The 20,885-nt window shown below is 43.6% G+C and overlaps 1 protein-coding gene across 4 annotated transcripts; it reads right to left on the bottom strand.

Annotated features, from left to right (window-relative positions):
• Positions 1 to 3,218: 3,218 nt before the first annotated feature.
• On the bottom strand, positions 3,219 to 19,702 carry LOC112231102 (V-type proton ATPase 116 kDa subunit a2). 4 transcript variants are annotated; one of them, XM_024397652.2, is made up of 20 exons: positions 19,144 to 19,702; positions 16,878 to 16,956; positions 16,344 to 16,444; positions 15,928 to 16,065; positions 15,269 to 15,390; positions 15,043 to 15,169; positions 14,849 to 14,931; positions 14,623 to 14,716; positions 14,260 to 14,472; positions 13,741 to 13,891; positions 13,381 to 13,520; positions 13,107 to 13,264; positions 12,090 to 12,180; positions 8,561 to 8,679; positions 8,221 to 8,431; positions 5,471 to 5,590; positions 5,239 to 5,373; positions 5,025 to 5,142; positions 4,725 to 4,896; positions 3,219 to 4,486 (listed from the first exon to the last, which is right to left on the bottom strand). In XM_024397652.2, exons 1-20 carry the CDS (start codon positions 19,258 to 19,260, stop codon positions 4,384 to 4,386), a joined length of 2,592 nt encoding a protein of 863 aa, XP_024253420.1. In that variant the 5' UTR covers positions 19,261 to 19,702; the 3' UTR covers positions 3,219 to 4,383. The 4 variants fall into 4 exon arrangements, with proteins under 4 accessions (XP_024253420.1, XP_024253422.1, XP_024253423.1 ...); XM_024397654.2 differs by having other exon boundaries at positions 15,269 to 15,363; positions 19,144 to 19,701; XM_024397655.2 differs by having other exon boundaries at positions 5,254 to 5,373; positions 15,269 to 15,363; positions 19,144 to 19,700.
• Positions 19,703 to 20,885: the final 1,183 nt, after the last annotated feature.

The raw sequence follows: 20,885 nt of genomic DNA on the forward strand, positions 1-20,885 counted from the left end.
CCTGTCGTCACTAGTTACCACAGCCACAAAGTCAAATTTCTTCCCATTTCTAGCGCTTCTTCTTCTTCTTCTTTGATATTATGGCGGTCCGCAAACAAATGTTATAGGTGCATGCCGCCACATATTGTATTGGTTGTGTTTCAGCCTACTATTTTGTAGTATGAATTCATTACAATTGTGGCAAAAAAATATATATACAGTACCAGCCAAAAGTTTGGATACCTACTCATTCAAGGGGTTTTCTTTATTTACACTATTTTCTACATTGTAGAATGATAGTGAAGACATCAAAACTATGAAATAACACACAAGGAATCATGTAGTAACCCAATAAGCGCTGAACAAATCAAAATATATTTTTTATTCTTCAAAGTAGCCACCCTTTGCCTTGATGACAGCTTTTGCACACTCTTGGCATTCTCTCAACCAGCTTCACCTGTAATGCTTTTCCAAAAGTCTTTAAGTTCCCCCATATGCTGAGCACTTGTTGGCTGCTTTTCCTTCACTCTGCGGTCCACCTTATCACAAACCATCTCGATTGGGTGGAGGTCTGGTGATTGTGGAGGCCCGGTCATCTGATGCAGCACTCCATCAATCTCATTTTTGGTCAAATAGCCCTTACACAGCCTGGAGGTGTATTGGATCATTGTTCTGTTGAAAACCAAATGATAGTCCCAATAAGTGCAAACCAGATGGGATGGCGTATCACTGCAGAATGCTGTGGTAGCCATGATGGTTAAATGTGCCTTGAATTCTAAATAAATCACAGACAGTGTCCCCAGCAAAGCACCCCCACACCATCACACCTCCTCCATGTTTCACGGTGGGAACCACACATGCAGAGATCATCCGTGCACCTAGTCTGCGTCTTACAAAGACATGGTGGTTGTAACCAAAAATCTCAAATTTGGACTCATCAGACCAAAGGACAGATTTCCACTGATCCAATGTCCATTGCTTGTGTTTCTTGGCCCAAGCAAGTCTCTTCTTATTGGTGTCCTTTAGTAGTGGTTTCTTTGCAGCAATTCGACCATGAATCTCGCACATTTGGCCCAGCATTGTCCTGAAGGCCTGATTCATACAGTCTCCTCTGAACAGTTGATGTTGAGATGTGTCTGTTACTTGAACTCTGTGAAGCATTTATTTGGGCTGCAATTTCTGAGGCTGATAACTCTAATAAACGTATCCTCTGCAGGATAACTCTGGGTCTTCCATTCCTGTGGCGTTACCCATGAGAGCCAGTTTCATCATAGTGCTTGATGGTTTTTGCTACTGCACTTGAAATTCTTGAAATTTTCCGTATTGACTTAAAGTAATGATGGACTCTCGTCTCTCTTTGCTTATTTGAGCTGTTCTTGCCATAATATGGACTTGGTCTTTTACCAAATAGGGCTATCTTCTGTATACCAACCCTACCTTGTCACAACACAACAATTTGGCTCAAACGCATTAAGAAGGAAATAAATGAAGCTGGTTGAGAGAATTCTAAAATGCAAAAATGTCATCCAGGCAAAGGGTGGCTACTTTGAAGAATCTCAAATAAAAATATTTTGATTTGTTTAGCACTTTTTTGGTTACTACATGATTCCATATGTGTTATTTCATAGTTTTGATGTCTTCACTATTATTCTACAATGGAGAAAATAGTAAAATAAAATAAAAACCCTGGAATGAGTAGGTGTGTCCAAACTTTTGACTGGTGCTGTATATATTTTTCCCTACCAACTAACACTGCACCCATTACAACCTTACCACTATTCCACTACTTTGGCTCTATTTGATCCTACTCCAGGCCAGCAGCCTGGGAGGACTGAACACTATAGTTCAAAACATCTTGTAACGCTTCTGCAGTAAAATCTCGTACACCAAAGTACTTTGCAGCTGCCACCACATCTATCCTCTGTGATTTACATTCCATTCCTGCCGTACAATTGACGACCATGGCTATGAACGGCAAAAAAACAAGCTTCCTGAAAGACATTATTCCTATCACTCTCTATTGGCCTTGGCCTACTCACAAGGATCTTCTTAGAATCTCTCACCCTGGGCCCCATCTTCCTCTACTACTCTTTTCACTGCCTCAGCATACAACACCTTCTGCACTAATGTGATCCTGGCACCCTCAACCGGCCTTTCTCTCACCAGACACCTCTGATCTCCAGTACCATGGGTACCCCTAAAGTTTATACACACAACTTTTTCCATCAATACTATACACTGCTTTGTCTCATGTCCGCCTGCACACTTCTCACGTCTAAGAATCTCCCTCCTACACCCTGATGCTTCTACTACCATTCATCTTCTTAAAATCTGATTTTAAACCTAATCCTAACCTGTTTTCATGAATATTTACAATATAGCCAATTTTCACTTTGTGGCTGTGGTAACTAGTTGAAACCCTGGGGATTGGACACAGTCAAAGGGAGTCTATTATACTGACAAGATAGTCAAGTGACTGCTCCAACAATGGAAATAGATGTCCTCAAATATGTAAGATTATGTGGGACCATTCTAGCCAATGAGAGGGCAGATACGCATGTGAACAACAGGCCATAGAGATAGAGGACTCATCTTTGTATATGTGCCATTATGCTGTCTGTGACAGCATGGGCAGCACCATTGAGGCTATCTTTATTTTAAAGTAGTACATTTTCTTCTTCATTGGCTGATTTCTCCCAACTCAAAGGAATCCTCACTCAGTTGACTACTTTAAAATGGCGGGAGCCCTCAATGGCAATGTTCTTGCTAAAATGGGTTATATCCATCTTCTATCTAGCTCTATCCCAGCAGTCACAATTCAGTTGTTTTTTTCAAAGTTGAGAAATGCCACATGCGTCCATTTATATCAGTGCATTCCTAACATCCAAACTATTACAAAACGTATATTCAATCAAATAACCCTCATATGGAAAATTGGCAATTACATTGTTTGTTAACCAAATTTGACACCATCATTGACCTCCATACAAAAATTCCTAATTTTGTAGGCTTATTTTCGTGGGCAGATTTTGAGCTGAGTAAAACTTCTCGCTTTGCCTCTTCCTCTCTGAAATACTTCAGTAAAAGTGTGAATGGACATGGCATCAATCTGAAGAAAACTTTAATCCACACAGGAACTTGTTAGTCAGCCACCTGGAATACCTATTGTATTCATGGCATATTAAATTAGATATATTTACAAGATCTAGAAAATGTCATTGATTAGTCTGTATTCATGGTATTGAGCATTGATTCTTTATTTTCTGGCATTTGTGCATCACATCCAAAAACTAGGTCTAAAAAAGGATTAAGATCCTAACTTCTTAAAAAGACATAAATAAATCCATGAAGCTAAATGACATGAATCATGATGATACCAGTGATCCATTTACCAACTATCAAATGAATTGCACCTCCCTTCATTATAGACACCATCCAGACGGATCAAACAGTCTATGGTCAGAGTCCAATTAATGTCTACAAAAATTATAATTTGAGCTTCAAGTCAACTTCAGTGGATGTCCTTCACCACCAACATTTAAACAAATATTTCAAGCCTGTGCAATTTGTCTTGGTGTAAGTATCTCCTAACATTTGGCATCGTCAGAGTAATAGTTATTAGTGAAAATGCTGACTTTTATTGTACAATCATTTCTGCATTGTTCTTTGAAAAGTGCTCTGTGGCAATGTCCTCTGCAAAAACTCATAATTGAGCTGTCATCTTTTATCCTCCCGAAATGCCACAAGGAGTGTATAATGGCAAAACCGGAGGAACATAATGTTCTACAAGTTTACAATTCATTAGACAATACTATTTCTTCAGAATTGTATTCATGTGTATGAGCACTTTGAAAAACTGCACAATTAGCAGCCATGGTATTCGCATTTGTCATTATCGGGAAGAAATTTTTATGGCACTTAGAAATCAGGATATTTGATAAGACCTCTAGTCCTTTATGTTTTGAATCTCTAGATTTTTTCTTCTGTACTTTAAAGTTGCCTCGGATGAATATGAGTCAAGTAATAAATTAGCTTTAAAATACACTATAATTTTCTACAAAAAGCAAATAAAATGCTCAGAGCCACCAAATTGGCTTAAAGTGACCACTATATGAGATGCATCAATTCCTCCAGAATATTACAAAGTACATATCAACAGACCTAGATGAAAACTTTTGAATCCCACTGAATCGAGGTTAGCTGGTTATGGACGCAATTATGATGTAAGGAAGTCAGTGCAGCCAATAGTGTCAAAAGTCATATGCTGAAAGACTTTGCTACAAGTCATCCCACCACTGCTCTGCAGTTTCTCCTCTTCATCAGTGTGCCATCTTGCTCTAACTCAGAGCATCCTTCCTGGTACATGATTTCCTATTCAAATCCAGTGAATCTGGTTGTCGCTGGTCACAGTAAACCGTCCTGCTCAAAGACTGAGGGCAGGGCAGAGAAGTCGAAGGGGGCAAACTTGATACCCGTCCCATGATAGAACTTATTCTGGAACTCCACCCTACAAAGGAGAGCATTCACATATGTAAATAACCAGTATGAATACATGCGTGAATAAATGACTGAGTGAATAATTAGAAGAGAGTTAAAGATTTTAAAAAGTATACAGAGTAGGTGACCACTGGGGAATGAGAGAGTATGTGAGAGTAGATGAATGATTAACAGAGAGTGATTGATTGACTGACTGAATGAGTCATTCAGTAAGGCATCACTTAGTTAATGTATACAGATAGACTCACCAGTGCAGTCGGAGGGCATGGAGGAACGCTGAGAGCCCTTCCATGACAAGCAGGATGGACACAGTGAGCACAGCGAACAGGCTGAACACTGGTACCAGAAACAGCACCCCCAGTCTGGAGGTCATCCTCAGGCCTAGACGCATAACCATGGCCCACAGCACCTCGGAAAGCTCTGACAAACACATAGATGGACACACAGTAAGAGGGAGATTTATGAATCAATATCTGAACATGGAGACAGTAATTGATAGTAATTGCCCCCCTGTGGCCTTTTAAAGGTGTAGTGAGTACGATCCTTACGAGCATGGGCCAAACTGAGGGCCCAGAGACGTAGGTAAGACGCCGTGTTGGAGATGCAGCCCAGGCAATACTCTATGGTGTGGATGGCCTGGTGCAGGAACACATCCCCAAAGTCAAACTGAAAGATGTACAACACATTGACTAGATAGAAAGGCAACAGTGATGACTGAAATACAACTGCTCTTACTCAAATGTTTATATGAGATGTATGTACAGTTGCGGTTTTGACCTCCTTAGGCTGGGTGTCCCTGCTGGTCATGAGGTCATCAAATCCCTCTTCCTCATCATCAGCGTAAGCTGGTGCTTGGGACATATCATCCTCACTCACACGCCGAACTCTCTCATAACCCTAAAATACAGACAACAGACGTTAAAATGCACATATATTATTCACTAAAAACACATGGGTAACAAACTCATGACACGACTCTTTCCACCATACTCACCCTGCGCAATCGCAGGCTCTTCCCTCCCCGGTGCAGCCAGTAGAGGTAGACAGGTTTTCCTAACAGCAGCACAGGCACAGACAGCAGAGCCACCACCACCAGGAAGACCTGCAGCCCAGTCTGTGGAGCAAAATACACAGGGTCAAACACAGAGCCACATGTACAGAGACGTTCAAAAGAGACATTCAGAGATTCAGATAGAGATGCTGAGAAAACCCAGAGTCAGGGGGGACACTCTGAATCATGACTCCATCACTAAATCTAAATCAAATCAAATTTTATTTGTCACATACACATGGTTAGCAGATGTTAATGCGAGCGTAGCAAAATGCTTGTGCTTCTAGTTCCGACAATGCAGTAATAACCAACAAGTAATCTAGCTAACAATTCCAAAACTACTACCTTATAGACACAAGTGTAAGGGGATAAAGAATATGTACATAAAGATATATGAGTGAGTGATGGTACAGAGCGGCATAGGCAAGATACAGTAGATGGTATTGAGTGCAGTATATACATATGAGATGAGTATGTAAACAAAGTAGCATAGTTAAAGTGGCTAGTGATACATGTATTACATAAAGATGCAGTAGATGATATAGAGTACAGTATATACATATACATATGAGATGAATAATGTAGGGTATGTAAACATTATATTAGGTAGCATTGTTTAAAGTGGCTAGTGATATATTTTACATCATTTCCCATCAATTCCCATTATTAAAGTGGCTGGAGTTGAGTCAGTGTGTTGGCAGCAGCCACTCAATGTTAGTGGTGGCTGTTTAACAGTCTGATAGCCTTGAGATAGAAGCTGTTTTTCAGTCTCTCGGTCCCAGCTTTGATGCACCTGTACTGACCTCGCCTTCTGGATGATAGCGGGGTGAACAGGCAGTGGCTCGGGTGGTTGTTGTCCTTGATGATCTTTATGGCCTTCCTGTGACATCGGGTGGTGTAGGTGTCCTGGAGGGCAGGTAGTTTGCCCCCGGTGATGCGTTGTGCAGACCTCACTACCCTCTGGAGAGCCTTACGGTTGTGGGCGGAGCAGTTGCCGTACCAGGCGGTGATACAGCCCGACAGGATGCTCTCGATTGTGCATCTGTAGAAGTTTGTGAGTGCTTTTGGTGACAAGCCAAATTTCTTCAGCCTCCTGAGGTTGAAGAGGCGCTGCTGCGCCTTCTTCACGATGCTGTCTGTGTGGGTGGAACAATTCAGTTTGTCTGTGATGTGTACGCCGAGGAACTTAAAACTTACTACCCTCTCCACTACTGTTCCATCAATGTGGATAGGGGGGTGTTCCCTCTGCTGTTTCCTGAAGTCCACAATCATCTCCTTAGTTTTGTTGACGTTGAGTGTGAGGTTATTTTCCTGACACCACACTCCGAGGGCCCTCACCTCCTCCCTGTAGGCCGTCTCGTCGTTGTTGGTAATCAAGCCTACCACTGTTGTGTCGTCCGCAAACTTAATGATTGAGTTGGAGTGGCCACGCAGTCGTGGGTGAACAGGGAGTACAGGAGAGGGCTCAGAACGCACTCTTGTGGGGCCCCAGTGTTGAGGATCAGCGGGGTGGAAATGTTGTTGCCTACCCTCAGTTGTTGCCTACCCTCAGAGGGCACCCATAGTGCCCTCTGACGAGCTTGGAGGGCACTATGGTGTTAAATGCCGAGCTGTAGTCGATGAACAGCATTCTCACATAGGTAGTCCTCTTGTCCAGATGGGTTAGGGCAGTGTGCAGTGTGGTTGAGATTGCATCGTCTGTGGACCTATTTGGGCGGTAAGCAAATTGGATTGGGTCTAGGGTGTCAGGTAGGGTGGAGGTGATATGGTCCTTGACTAGTCTCTCAAAGCACTTCATGATGACAGAAGTGAGTGCTACGGGGCGGTAGTCGTTTAGCTCAGTTACCTTAGCTTTCTTGGGAACAGGAACAATGGTGGCCCTCTTGAAGCATGTGGGAACAACAGACTGGGATAGGGATTGATTGAATATGTCCGTAAACACACCAGCCAGCTGGTCTGCGCATGCTCTGAGGGCGCGGCTGGGGATGCCGTCTGGGCCTGCAGCCTTGCGAGGGTTGACACGTTTAAATGTTTTCCTCACGTCGGCTGCAGTGAAGGAGAGTCTGCATGTTTTAGTTGCGGGCCGTGTCAGTGGCACTGTATTGTCCTCAAAGCGGGCAAAAAAGTTATTTAGTCTGCCTGGGAGCAAGACATCCTGGTCCGTGACTGGGCTGGTTTTCTTTTTGTAATCCGTGATTGACTGTAGACCCTGCCACATACCTCTTGTGTCTGAGCCGTTGAATTGAGATTCTACTTTGTCTCTATACTGATGCTTAGCTTTTTTGTTTGCCTTGCGGAGGGAATAGTTACACTGTTTGTATTCGGTCATGTTTCCGGTCACCTTGCCCTGATTAAAAGCAGTGGTTCGGGCTTTCAGTTTCATGCGAATGCTGACATCAATCCACGGTTTCTGGTTTGGGAATGTTTTAATCGTTGCTATGGGAACGACATCTTCAACGCACGTTCTAATGAACTCGCTCACCGAATCAGCGTATTCGTCAATGTTGTTGTCTGACGCAATACGAAACATATCCCAGTCCACGTGATGGAAGCAGTCTTGGAGTGTGGAATCAGATTGGTCGGACCAGCGTTGAACAGACCTCAGCGCGGGAGCTTCTTGTTTTAGTTTCTGTCTGTAGGCAGGGATCAACAAAATGGAGTCGTGGTCAGCTTTTCCGAAAGGAAACACCCACCTGTCCGGGGTAGAGAGGGGTGTTGTCCCCTCCCTGCATTAGGAACATGTTGATGAAGTGGATGAGGATGCTGGGGGCCAGGCGGGAGTCACGTGCACCAAACGCCAGCCACTTGTAGATGATCATGAAGACCAGGTAGCCAAAGAGACACATCAGGAACAGAAACTCAGGGAGGAACAGCAGGTAGATGTTGAACCTCTGTTTGAAGTGCCTGGATAAATGGAAGAGAAGAGGGAAGGGAAGGGGAAGAACAAATGTATATAAATGTAGAGGAACTCTTTCTGATGTTTTGTATTCCACAGTAGTGACTACTGTTAGGAACCACTAACTGGTCACTCACAGATGGTTGAATACACTGAGCACCACCCCAAAGCTCATGTGCATGACCCCTATGATGACAGACATCTTCATCTTGTAGGAGTTCAGGAAGGACAGGCGATTCACTGCCATGTTCCATATCTGTAGGTGTGATACAAAGCATAACATGAACATAACATTAGACAATATCAATACCTGTGTCACGTCTACCCCCGCTCCCCCCTCCGGCACTCAACGTTGCCAGTCTACTAACCACCGGTCCTGGCAACCCATCATTTCATCACCTGGCAACCATCATTACGCACACCAGTGCCTCATCTTTAGGCATACCTGGACATCATCACTTCCCTGATTTCTCCCCATTTATTTAGCATTCTGTTGTTGTTACCCATCAGGCAGTGTTGTTTATGTTCAGATGCTACGCTTGTTTGTGTATTCACTTTATGTTCATTCATATTAAACTCACCGACTGCACCTGCTTCCTGTGTCTTCGTTACAGAATACTGCCTCCTAAAATGGAAGCAGCAGCCAACCCAAGACATCTCCAAGATGGTCGACAAACAGCTAGCTGGAGCAACCGGGGACTGTGATGGATGAGGTCCTCTGTGTTCTTCAACGTCTAGATCTTCCTCAAGAGGTGTTACCTCCAACGAGTTGAGGATCCTCTACCATGAGTCGACCCAGCACCTTAGCCCATTCAGCAGTCCGGCCAGGTCAGCGATGCCTGTTTGTCCCTCCCGGAAAAATATGACGGGACACTATCCAAATGCTGTGGCTTCTTACTCCAGTGCTCACACTATTTTGCTCATCAGATGGGAGCCCCTGCCACTGAGAGGTCCAAGGTTGCCACGGTTATTGGAGGGCAGAGAGGGGGGTAAGCGCCTACTCCAACTACTGCAGGATGGCCAGACCGCTGCAAAGTACACCCTCAACTTCCACACAGTGGCAGCATCCAGCGGCTGGAATGTGCCGGCACGCTGCACCTTATTAAGAAGAGGATTGTGCGAAGAGGTCCAGACGGAGTTAGCATGCCGATACGACACCCTCTCGCACTCATCACGATGGCCATCAGTCTGGATATTTAATCTTCCCATCGCCTCTCTCCCTGCTTCGTTAACCGTTCTGATTCAGAGCCACACGCCTCCCCGCGGCTGAGCAACACTGTCGGAGACAGCTGTGGCTCTGTTCCTGTTATGGTCAGTAGGGGCACCAGCTTCAACGGTGTCCACTACTTCCCAACCCAGGATCCACTAAAGCAGAGGGATGGCCCCGTGATCATCCATCTCCAGTGGTAGGCGTGAGTCATCACTTTCCGCCAAACCCTTTTTAGTACTGATTTCACTAGCTGGCTGTCCCTCGTGCTGTTTCTAAAGCTCTAGTGGACTCCAGTGCCGTAGGGAATTTCATTGACCAGGCCTTTGCCTCCTCCCTGAACAACCTCATACCTGCTCTCCTCTCCAGTTCAAGCACTGGATAATCAACCACTGGGATCTGGGACAATCACACACATCACAGCACCACTCACCATCACAGTGGAACCCCTGTACCAAGAAAGCCTTCCCTTCCTCATCGAGGCACCCATTCACACAGTCATCCTCGGCCTCCCGTGGTTCCAATGCCACGACCCCAACATCTCCTGGTCGACAATGGAAATTACTGTGGAGTGCCTACAATTTGATCTGCATCCAAGAGGGGGATGAATGGAAGACGGCCTTCAGCACAATGTTTTGGCCCTACGAGTACTTGGTGACGCGTTATGGATTAGCCAATCCTCCGTTGATGTTCCAGGCATTCGTGAACGAGGTGTTCCTTGGGCGCCAGGTGGTCGTGTATATCGACGACATCCTGATCTACTCGGCCACCTTGGAGGAGCACATCGCCCACGTCCGGGTAGTTCTGTGACGCCTCCTGGAGAACCATCTCTATGTCAAAGCGGAGAAGTGCCAGTTCCATTAGGCCGTTGTCTCCTTCCTGGGATACCGGATCAGCCCACAGGGAGTGGTTATGGAGGAATGGAAGGTTGAGGCAGTCAGATCATTGCCAGTCCAAACCACCATAAAGGGGCTACAATGTTTTTTGGGGTTTACCAACTTCTACCGCCACTTCATTAACTTCAGCTCCATCGCCATCGCCTCACCTCTCTCCTCAAAGGTGGTCCCCGTAAGTTGTGGAGTCCTGCAGCCGATGAGGCCTTCTGCCTACTGAAGGGGTGTTTCACCTCCGCCCCGTTGCTGAAACACCCAGATCCTACGCTGCCCTTTGTGGTGGAGGTGGGTGTGGGGGCTGTCCTGTCACAACGCCAAGGTAACCCACAAAAGTTGTATCCATGTGCATATTACTCAAAAAAACTAACTCCTGCAGAGAGGAAATACGGCGTCGGTGACCGGAGCTCCTGGCGGTGAAGTCATTCCACTCTCCCGAATCATTGCCCCTGTGCTCTGGGACGTAGATGTGGACATCCGCCAAGCTCTGGTGGGGGAACCCGCACCTTCTACCTGCCCTCCGGAGCGCACCTATGTGCCCACGCAGGTAAGGGCTCGCTGTTGACCTGGGCGCACACATCCCTTGTTGCTGCACACCCAGGTATCCCCCACATCATTCAACCCCATCTCCGCTAAGTACTGGTGGCCCACCTCTCACCCTCTTTTCACTTTTCCCTACTCAGGCCGGTGGTTGCTGATGCCGTACCCCACGACCCCCCCCCGCCTTCTCTGAACATCAAGGGAAGCCCCGGCAATGCTGTCAGATCCCTCCTGGACTCCCGATGTCCTGGGGGTCGGCTCCAGTACCTGGTGGACTGGCATGGGTACAGTCCAGAGGAGCAGTGTTGAGTTTCAGTGGATGACATTCTAGATCTCAACATCATCTGAGATTTCCACCTTTGCTGTCCGGCCCGCTCCTCGCCCTCCTGGCCGGCGTCGTCCTGCGGCTGGGTACTGCCACGTCTAGTCCCGCTCTCCCCCCTCCGGCGCTCGATGTCGCCGGTCTACTAACCACCGGTCCTGACAACCCATCATTACGCAAACCTGCACCTCATTAGGCACACCTTGACCTCATCACTTCCCTGATTTCTCCCCTTTTATCTAGCACTCCGTTGTTATCACCCATCAGGCAGTATTGTATCTATGTTCATGTTCAGACGCTACTCTTGTTTGTGTATTCACTTTATGTTAATTCGTATTAAACTCACTGAATGCACCTGATTCCTGTGTCTTCGTTACAATCTGGATATTTGAGATCAGTGAAAGGCACAAGTGTAACAGTATAGCTTTCATCCGTCCCTCTCGCTCCCACCCGGGCTCGAACCAGGGACCCTCTGCACAGAGACAACAGTCACCCACGAAGCATCGTTACCCATCGGGCCACAAAAGCTGCGGCCCTTGCAGCACAAGGGGAACAACTACTTCAGATCTCAGAGCGAGTGACGTCACCCGATTGACGATCGCTCGATCGCTCACCACCGCTAACTAGCTAGCCATTTCACATCGGTTACACAAGGAAGAGTATAATTGTGTGTAGCATCTGAAACTATCCTGTGCATGTATACTCACAGGATCAATGCCAAAAGGGTATGGTCCAACGAAGACACCACTGACATTAGGATCAAGGATGAGCAAAGTATTTGTTTGGAGTGTTTCATTTCTGGAATAAAAGATAAATGAGTACAATAACCTCAGCCAGTTACTGCTGAATGAAAACTACAGGTACACTACCGTTCAAAAGTTTGAGGTCACTTAGAAATGTCCTTGTTTTTGAAATAAAATCACTTTTATTTTTGCCCATTAAAATATCATCAAATTGATCAGAAATACAGTGTAGATATTGTTAACGTTGTAAATGACTATTGTAGATGGCAACGGATTTAAAAAATAAATAATGAAGGAATATCTACCAGTCTCAACATCAACAGCGAAGAGGCGACTCCGAGATGCTGGCCTTCTAGGCAGAGTTCCAGTGTCAGTGTTCTTTTTCCCATCTTAATTTTTTATTTTTATTGGCCAGTCTGAGATATGGCTTTTTGTTTGCAACTCTGCCTAGAAGGCCAGCATCCCTGAATCGCCTCTTCACTTTTGACGTTCAGACAGGTGTTTTGGGGGTACTATTTAATTAAGCTGCCAGTTGAGGACTTATGAGGCATCTGTTTCTCAAACTAGACCTTCATGTACTTGTCCTCTTGCTCAGTTGTGCACTGGGGCCTCCCACTCCTCTTTCTATTCTGGTTAGAGACAGTTTGCGCTGTTCTGTGAAGGGAGTAGTACACAGCGTTGTACAGGATCTTAAGTTTCTTGGCAATTTCTCGCATGGAATAGCCCTAATTTCTCAGAACAAGAATATACTGATGAGTTTCAGAGGAAAGTTCTTTGTTTCTGGCCATTTTGAGCCTGTAATCGAACCCACAAATGCTGATGCTCAAGATACTCAACTAGTCTAAAGGCCAGTTTTGTGGTTTTCTTTCAAAAACAAGGACATTTCTAAGTGACCCCAAACTTTTGAACGGTAGTGTACACTGACAAAATGTACGTGCGTACTGTGCTTGTGCATGTTTTTGTGTGTTAGTTTAGACTCACGTCCACTGCTGATCTGTGAACATAGCCCTAACACTCCAGCCTGAGCCAAATATGTTGAGTGACTTGGAGAAGCAGTCATTGTAGATCAGCCCCGTGTACACAGAGAAAAGGCCCATCATTAGTATGATATAACGTCCCTCGAAGAACATTGTCCAGATCTGAGGACAACACAGAAACCAATATTAATGGAAATCTATCAATTTACGCAACAAAATCAAGATGACCACAAAAACGCAGTCGAATGTGATAGAAATTTCCCTTTAAACATTCTTACCTCATTATCAGAGCGCTTGCGCTTGTGGCTCTTCTCTGTCAGCACCATCCACAGGGCAAAGCATGCCATGACCATGCCGTGACCAAGGTCCCCAAACATGACCGCAAACAAGAACGGGAACGTAATGATGGTGTAGGGGGCTGCCAATCAGAGATAAACATGATCAGAGTGGACAACTTTGCTGGCCTTCATTCAGTCCTATGTAACTTTGCTCAACCTGACCTGTCTGCATTACATGAAGTGGTTAGTTGTACTTCTAATGCTATAAAAGTGCTCAGCTGTGCTTGCCTAAATATTGTGTCTGAAGTGTTCCAAACTAGCTTACCTGTAGGTCTGTCTGTGAACTGTATTTGTACTCACCTGGACTAACCTCCCTGTAGTCTCCAACCCCATAAGCCTCTACGATACTCTGAAAGCCAGAGGTGAACTTGTTTGTTCTCAAGAGCGTAGGCGGAGTGTCATTGCTTGGGATTCGGTTTACAAAGGATGGTACAGTGGCGTCACCTTTTCTCTGATAAGGGAAAAAATCCATGTATTACATTTATACACTACTGTCAGATTTGACGAAACAAACTGTGTCTGTAGCAGGTTAGCATTTATTGGAATGACTCACGTACTGTAAGCAGCTCTGCAAAGTGGTGACAATCTGGCACAGCCACAGTCATAAAATCAGATTTGAAACCTAACCCTAACCTTAACCACACTGCTAACCGTAATGCCTAACCGTAACTTTAAATTAAGACCAAAAAGCACATTTTTGTTTTCATGAATTTTTACAATATGGCCAATCTAGTGGAAATCAAACAGGACAAGAATCATCCCAATAAACGTTGATGTGCGTATCTGTAGGACTACAGTATCCTCAACAGCCTCACTCACCGAGCCTTCCTCCAACGCCCCCCGCAGGTTGGTCAGGTCATTGACAGGGCACCACACCTCAGCTATGAGACACTTGTTGGTAACGTCAAAGCTACACAGGTTGAGGATGTGGTAGATGGCCTTCATCTTCTTCACCTGCACTACCCAGGTGAAGGCTGACTCTGAGGCCTTCTGCAGCACCTGTCTCAGGTACTCCTCAGTGCGGTGGAGCACCTGGTGAAGCCAGGGGACATTTACAAGATGTTGCACGTTCAAGCATTTACATGTAGTATTGTTACTAGTGTTAATGCAAATCATCTAGCCATCCTCTGTCATACATGGTTTGGGCTTTGCCTCAACATAAAAGCAGAGACATATACATACATTGTTTAAGTCCTGGATGCGTGTCCTTAGGCTGTCCATCACATCTGCCCTCTCCTCGTCGTTCTCAGGGTGGGGGTAAAGGTGACAGTGGTAACTGGAAGAAAATAATAACAAATATAATTGTGGCCTGATACAGATCAATGACAGACAGGCTTGTCAGATGATGCAGATCTGATGCTGATAATCGATGATTTTTTCTGTTTTGTGATGTCAAAAGTACACTTACCAATCACAGATCTTCTGGACCTTCTGTCCAATCTGGTCTCCCCAAAATGAGATGAGGAACACCACATTTGTGCTGATCTCACCCTGAAAGGGACACACACACACAACACTTATAGTATTCCTCGTATTATGACATTAATTGACATGGTGGACATAGCAATACAGATTTCAGGAATCTATCTATAATCTACTCACCGTGTCCAGGTCAGCGAGGCTCTCACCCAGCTCTGCATAGCTGAGGATAGTGTAGCCCTTACACACCCTCCACAACATGCGCTCAAAGGCCTCCACCTTCACCCGGTGGATTAGACCTGACACGAACCTACAGCCAAGAGGAATACTTTACTATTCAGGACTAAAGCTGATTCTGAATGTGATTAGCTACACATAATGTGAGTGTCTATTTCTCTGTTAAACTCACCCCAGCTTGGCTCCCAGTCTCTGCATACCAGTGCAGCCTGCAGAGTCTGACTCAATGGATTGGAACTCTTCATACTGGGGGCCAAGGGCCTCATGCTGCATACAAGGAAAGGCCAGGTTAGCCTAGATTTAATAAAAACAATTGGTAATTCTTTCAAAAATTGGTAATGATTAAATAAAATGGTATTTAAGTAGTTTTTAAATGTTAATTTATTAGTTTATAGATAGTTTGTAAATCTGTACTAGAAAAGTTAAGACATAATGGTTGAACTTCATTGCTACACCTATTGTCAAGTGTAGCCTATAATCTGCAAGCTAAAAACAATGCATCATAGGCTGTGGAATCACATGACCAATTGACATATTGTGTTCATTGTTCAAAGTCAGGTGACATTCATGCGCGTGGTGTGACCGTATCATGTCAGCACGGTCTCTGCTTCACCCTGTCTTATTTCAGGTTATGGGAACTCACATGGAGAGGACAGCAAGAGCCAAAATATGGTGTCACTGTCAACAAACAAATGCATCTGGGAGTGCAATAGAGCAAAGGGTGAGTCTGATAAGAGTATGTGTTACTTAAATGGCATGAGGTAGTTATGAGGCGAGGTCATGTGATAGTAGAGTGTATGGTGTAAATAGACATGATAACCTGGCACTAACCCGGGAGCGGCTGTGTACGAAGGTGCGCGTGATCCTCAGCATGTGTGTGTACTCAGTCAGCTCCAGAAGATTCCGCTGCAGCTTCTCTTTGTTCCTGGCCACCTCACTAAGCTCCACCTCCAGCCTCTGGAGCTGTTCCTGGGGGACCACAGCAGACAGACCATACACGGTCAACTCCCCTTAACCACAGCAGAGAGACCACACACGGTCAACTCCCCTTGACCACAGCAATCATATGGGAATCAGTTCCCCTCAACCATTATTAACACAAAATCAATACCCTAAACCCTGCTCGATACTATCTTGAAACATTTACCAACTCAGTGATTCAACCTAAACACAGTGCACTCAATGGCAGTGCCCATCAACCACATCACTCACTTGTTTTTACATGACAAACAGCATCTCAGACCTACCATGATCTCAAGGACATGTTTGGGGGGAGGGGCGACTGGACAGATTTCGTCATCTTCTGGCACGGCAATATTTGCCTTTCGGATTTCCCTCAAAAGGTACCCTGTCCAAACAAAAAAAGTGAGAAAGAAAATAGTTATTGTTTAATCAGTTAAACAAACACTGACTGAGCACATAAGAACACACAATCATTATGGGAATCTGTTGAAACATCCACATTTAGAAAACCCAGACAGGTTTGATCAAAACATAAAGAGGCCTTGCTAAAAATATTTGTGGAGGAACAACTGAGATCTATATCTAGCACAAAGCTAGTCTTTCACAGCAAAAAATATATATCATTAGCTGATAATACATTCTCCTGCTGTTGTCATCACTATATTTAGCATGACTTGTAAATTCAATCTGACTGCATGGCTGTTACCAAAAGCAATCTGTCATTCTGTAGAGTAGACCAGAGCCTGATCAAACCCCACCAGTAAATCAAACGTATGGTGGTAGTAGTCCTGCTTTAGTGTCCATCTCAGTGACCTCACCCAGAATTCTCTCCATCTCCTCGCATCTCTTGATTTCACTGACGAAACGGCGCTGGAACGAGTTGACACTGGGGTTGAGCTGAAACCAGAGGAGCACAGTGGTTAGGTGACATTGCCAGGTGGAGCAATGCTCACACCATGGAATTCATCAAATAGATGCCTTTCCAGTCCATTTTTTTTCTATTCTGCAGAATGTTTCACTCAAATATCAACATATAATTTTGAAAGATCGAAATCCATTGCTTTTAAAATCTAGGCCAGGTCAGTTCAATTAGACTAAACAAACCATGTGACCAAGGTACCTGGGTAAGATGTTTTTGGAGCCCCTGAATCTAGTCAGACTATACAGCTGCATTGAGACCTCCATCAATACTACCAGCCAATCACAGAATAGGAGGAACAACGATATGTGATCCAATTAGGCTTTTAATCGTTTGCTTAATCAGCTTGTGCTACTTCCTTGACAAATAATTGGTCAATAAGTATCACATTAACTGGACTGATAGACAACCTTATGATTAATGATGATAGACAGACATATTTAGGATGAATGATGATAGACAGACACATGTAGGATGAATGATGATAGACAGACACATTTAGGATGAATGATGATAGACAGACACATGTAGGATGAATGATGATAGGCACACATGTAGGATGAATGATGATAGACAGACACATGTAGGATGAATGATGATAGGCACACATGTAGGATGAATGATGATAGACAGACACATGTAGGATGAATGATGATAGGCACACATGTAGGATGAATGATGATAGACAGACACATGTAGGATGAATGATGATAGGCACACATGTAGGATGAATGATGATAGACAGACACATGTAGGATGAATGATGATAGGCACACATGTAGGATGAATGATGATAGACAGACACATGTAGGATGAATGATGATAGGCACACATGTAGGATGAATGATGATAGACAGACATATTTAGGATGAATGATGATAGACAGACACATGTAGGATGAATGATGATAGACACACATGTAGGATGAATGATGATAGACAGACACATTTAGGATGAATGATGATAGACAGACACATGTAGGATGAATGATGATAGACAGACACATGTAGGATGAATGATGATAGGCACACATGTAGGATGAATGATGATAGACAGACACATGTAGGATGAATGATGATAGGCACACATGTAGGATGAATGATGATAGACAGACATATTTAGGATGAATGATGATAGACAGACACATGTAGGATGAATGATGATAGACACACATGTAGGATGAATGATGATAGACAGACACATTTAGGATGAATGATGATAGACAGACACATTTAGGATGAATGATGATAGGCACACATGTAGGATGAATGATGATAGACAGACATATTTATGATGAATGATGATAGACAGACACATGTAGGATGAATGATGATAGACAGACACATGTAGGATGAATGATGATAGACAGACACATGTAGGATGAATGATGATAGACAGACACATGTAGGATGAATGATGATAGACACACATGTAGGATGAATGATGATAGACAGACACATTTAGGATGAATGATGATAGACAGACACATGTAGGATGAATGATGATAGACACACATGTAGGATGAATGATGATAGACAGACATATTTAGGATGAATGATGATAGACAGACACATTTAGGATGAATGATGATATTTAGGATGAATGATGATAGACAGACACATTTAGGATGAATGATGATAGACACACATGTAGGATGAATGATGATAGACAGACACATTTAGGATGAATGATGATAGGCACACATGTAGGATGAATGATGATAGACAGACATATTTATGATGAATGATGATAGACAGACACATGTAGGATGAATGATGATAGACAGGCACATTTAGGATGAATGATGATAGACAGACACATTTAGGATGAATGATGATAGACAGACACATTTGGGATGAATGATGATAGGCAGGCACATTTAGGATTAATGATGGGGGCACTGGTAGTCTTGTAACACACACATAGATGCAGACTGACAGGCAGACAGACATACAGAGAGGCAGACAGAGAGACAGACAGAGAGACAGACAGACACACACACACACACACACACACACACACACACAGAGAAAACAAGAACATGTTTGGTCCAGACACAATTGACAACTGACAGGCACTGAGCAGGCCTAACTGATATACACTTGTGCTGGTATTATTGCATTGCAAGTCTGTACATAGGCTCGACAGACAGGTGGTGTACTTACATCTCGAAACTCGACCAGACCCATTTCTCCCAGCTCACTTATGCAATCGTATGCAGAACCGGACTGCAGAAACAACTGCACCAAGCACATCTCCTCACTTCGGAACACCGAGCCCATCTTATCTGCCACCGGCACCTTGCTGACGAAATCTCCGGCCTAGGCCTATTAATTTACACTACGTGAACTGTAGCAGTTGCCTAGGTGCTTGCGTTCAATAAATCATAACAACGCGACAACACAACTCTGTCGGTTTCTACTATGCCACGTTTCGCAATAACGTTTCCGAAAATTAATACATCGTATCGAGTATGAGCTCTCTCAATTTTGCTGAATTACTCTGCCTGGTGACAGTAGCCGTCTTAGTTATTTAATCGATAATAGCGCTCGAGCTCTTAGATCCTTAGGTCCCCTAAAATATGAGAAAAAAAAGAATACACTATAACCCACCCTAACCCTTCTATCGCTTTGCACCTATTTTATCGAGCGAGCCACATACTACGCGTCATCCTGTACCTTTAATAGCTGTCGCTATCACAACGAGTCAACTCTATCCCCGTCGCAATGCTGGGCAAGACTGCTCATTATGCAAAACAAAAATAATATATATATATATGTCTTATGACTTATGTATTTTTTCTGCAGGTTTACCATGTACTTTTTATTTATATGTATAATTGTGGATATTATCTGATTATATATATATAATCATATATATAATTATATATATAATCAGATAATATCCAAAATTATACATATAAATAAAAAGTACAAGTTAAACTGTGGGTAAATATAAATACAGCCTTGATCCCAGTACATCGGCCACCTATAGCGACAGATTGCGACTGGTTGCCAGATATTTTTCTTTCAGCACTGATCTTTAGATTTTACATAGGGCGTTAGTTTTAAAAGTTATTCTTTCAAGTGTATAACTACACCCATATTCTATATACTCAAGTATGACCACATTTTGATTGCGAAATTACTAATACGCAAATACCACATTATTCTCCATAACGTTTATGAGCCCTTGTGGCAAGAGAGAAATTAACACATCCAATAGGCCTGGTACTGTCAATATATTTTTCTATAACATTTCCAAAAACACGGAGAATTGTAGATTAATTGCCATTTAATGTGTATTAGTCTATATTTACTTCTCAAGAAATTGTCACTTTTCTGATAGCCTGTATGGGGACTAATACATCCGGACTAATACACACCATAGTTACAATGTGGACCTATTCTGGCAACCAAGGCATCCTAATTTTTATTAAATTCCATCATTCAAATTCCAGCCGACCATCTCCCCTTTCTTAGTCTGTGTAGGCTTGTGCGATGATTTTAGGTGGTGGTAGAGTCAAATATTATCCACTAGTTTATAATTTTAAGTCAAGTCAAGTGTATTTCAATCAAACTGTTTACTGTGATGGTTTTTTTTTTGGAACCCACTTTGATCTCATCAGCACTTTGCCTTCAAGACCAGATTAGAGGGTAGAGTGTAATTGTTCAGTTCGTAATCACCCGAATCCTTAACCCAAATAGCCTAATCTATCCAGTTGGGTAACATGTTGAATGAGGCAGACATGATTTCTGACATCATTGTAACAACTGTCTTATGACTTATGTATTTTTTCTGCAGGTTTACCATGATTTGATCATTTTATTGATGCTAGTAGCAATTACAAAAACAGTGTTTACTAAATAGTGGTATTGGATGTTATAATTTTGCACACAGGCTTTAC

Source organism: Oncorhynchus tshawytscha, linkage group LG33 (assembly GCF_018296145.1).
Source record: "Oncorhynchus tshawytscha isolate Ot180627B linkage group LG33, Otsh_v2.0, whole genome shotgun sequence".
In the NCBI taxonomy this organism is placed as follows: Eukaryota; Metazoa; Chordata; class Actinopteri; order Salmoniformes; family Salmonidae; genus Oncorhynchus; species Oncorhynchus tshawytscha.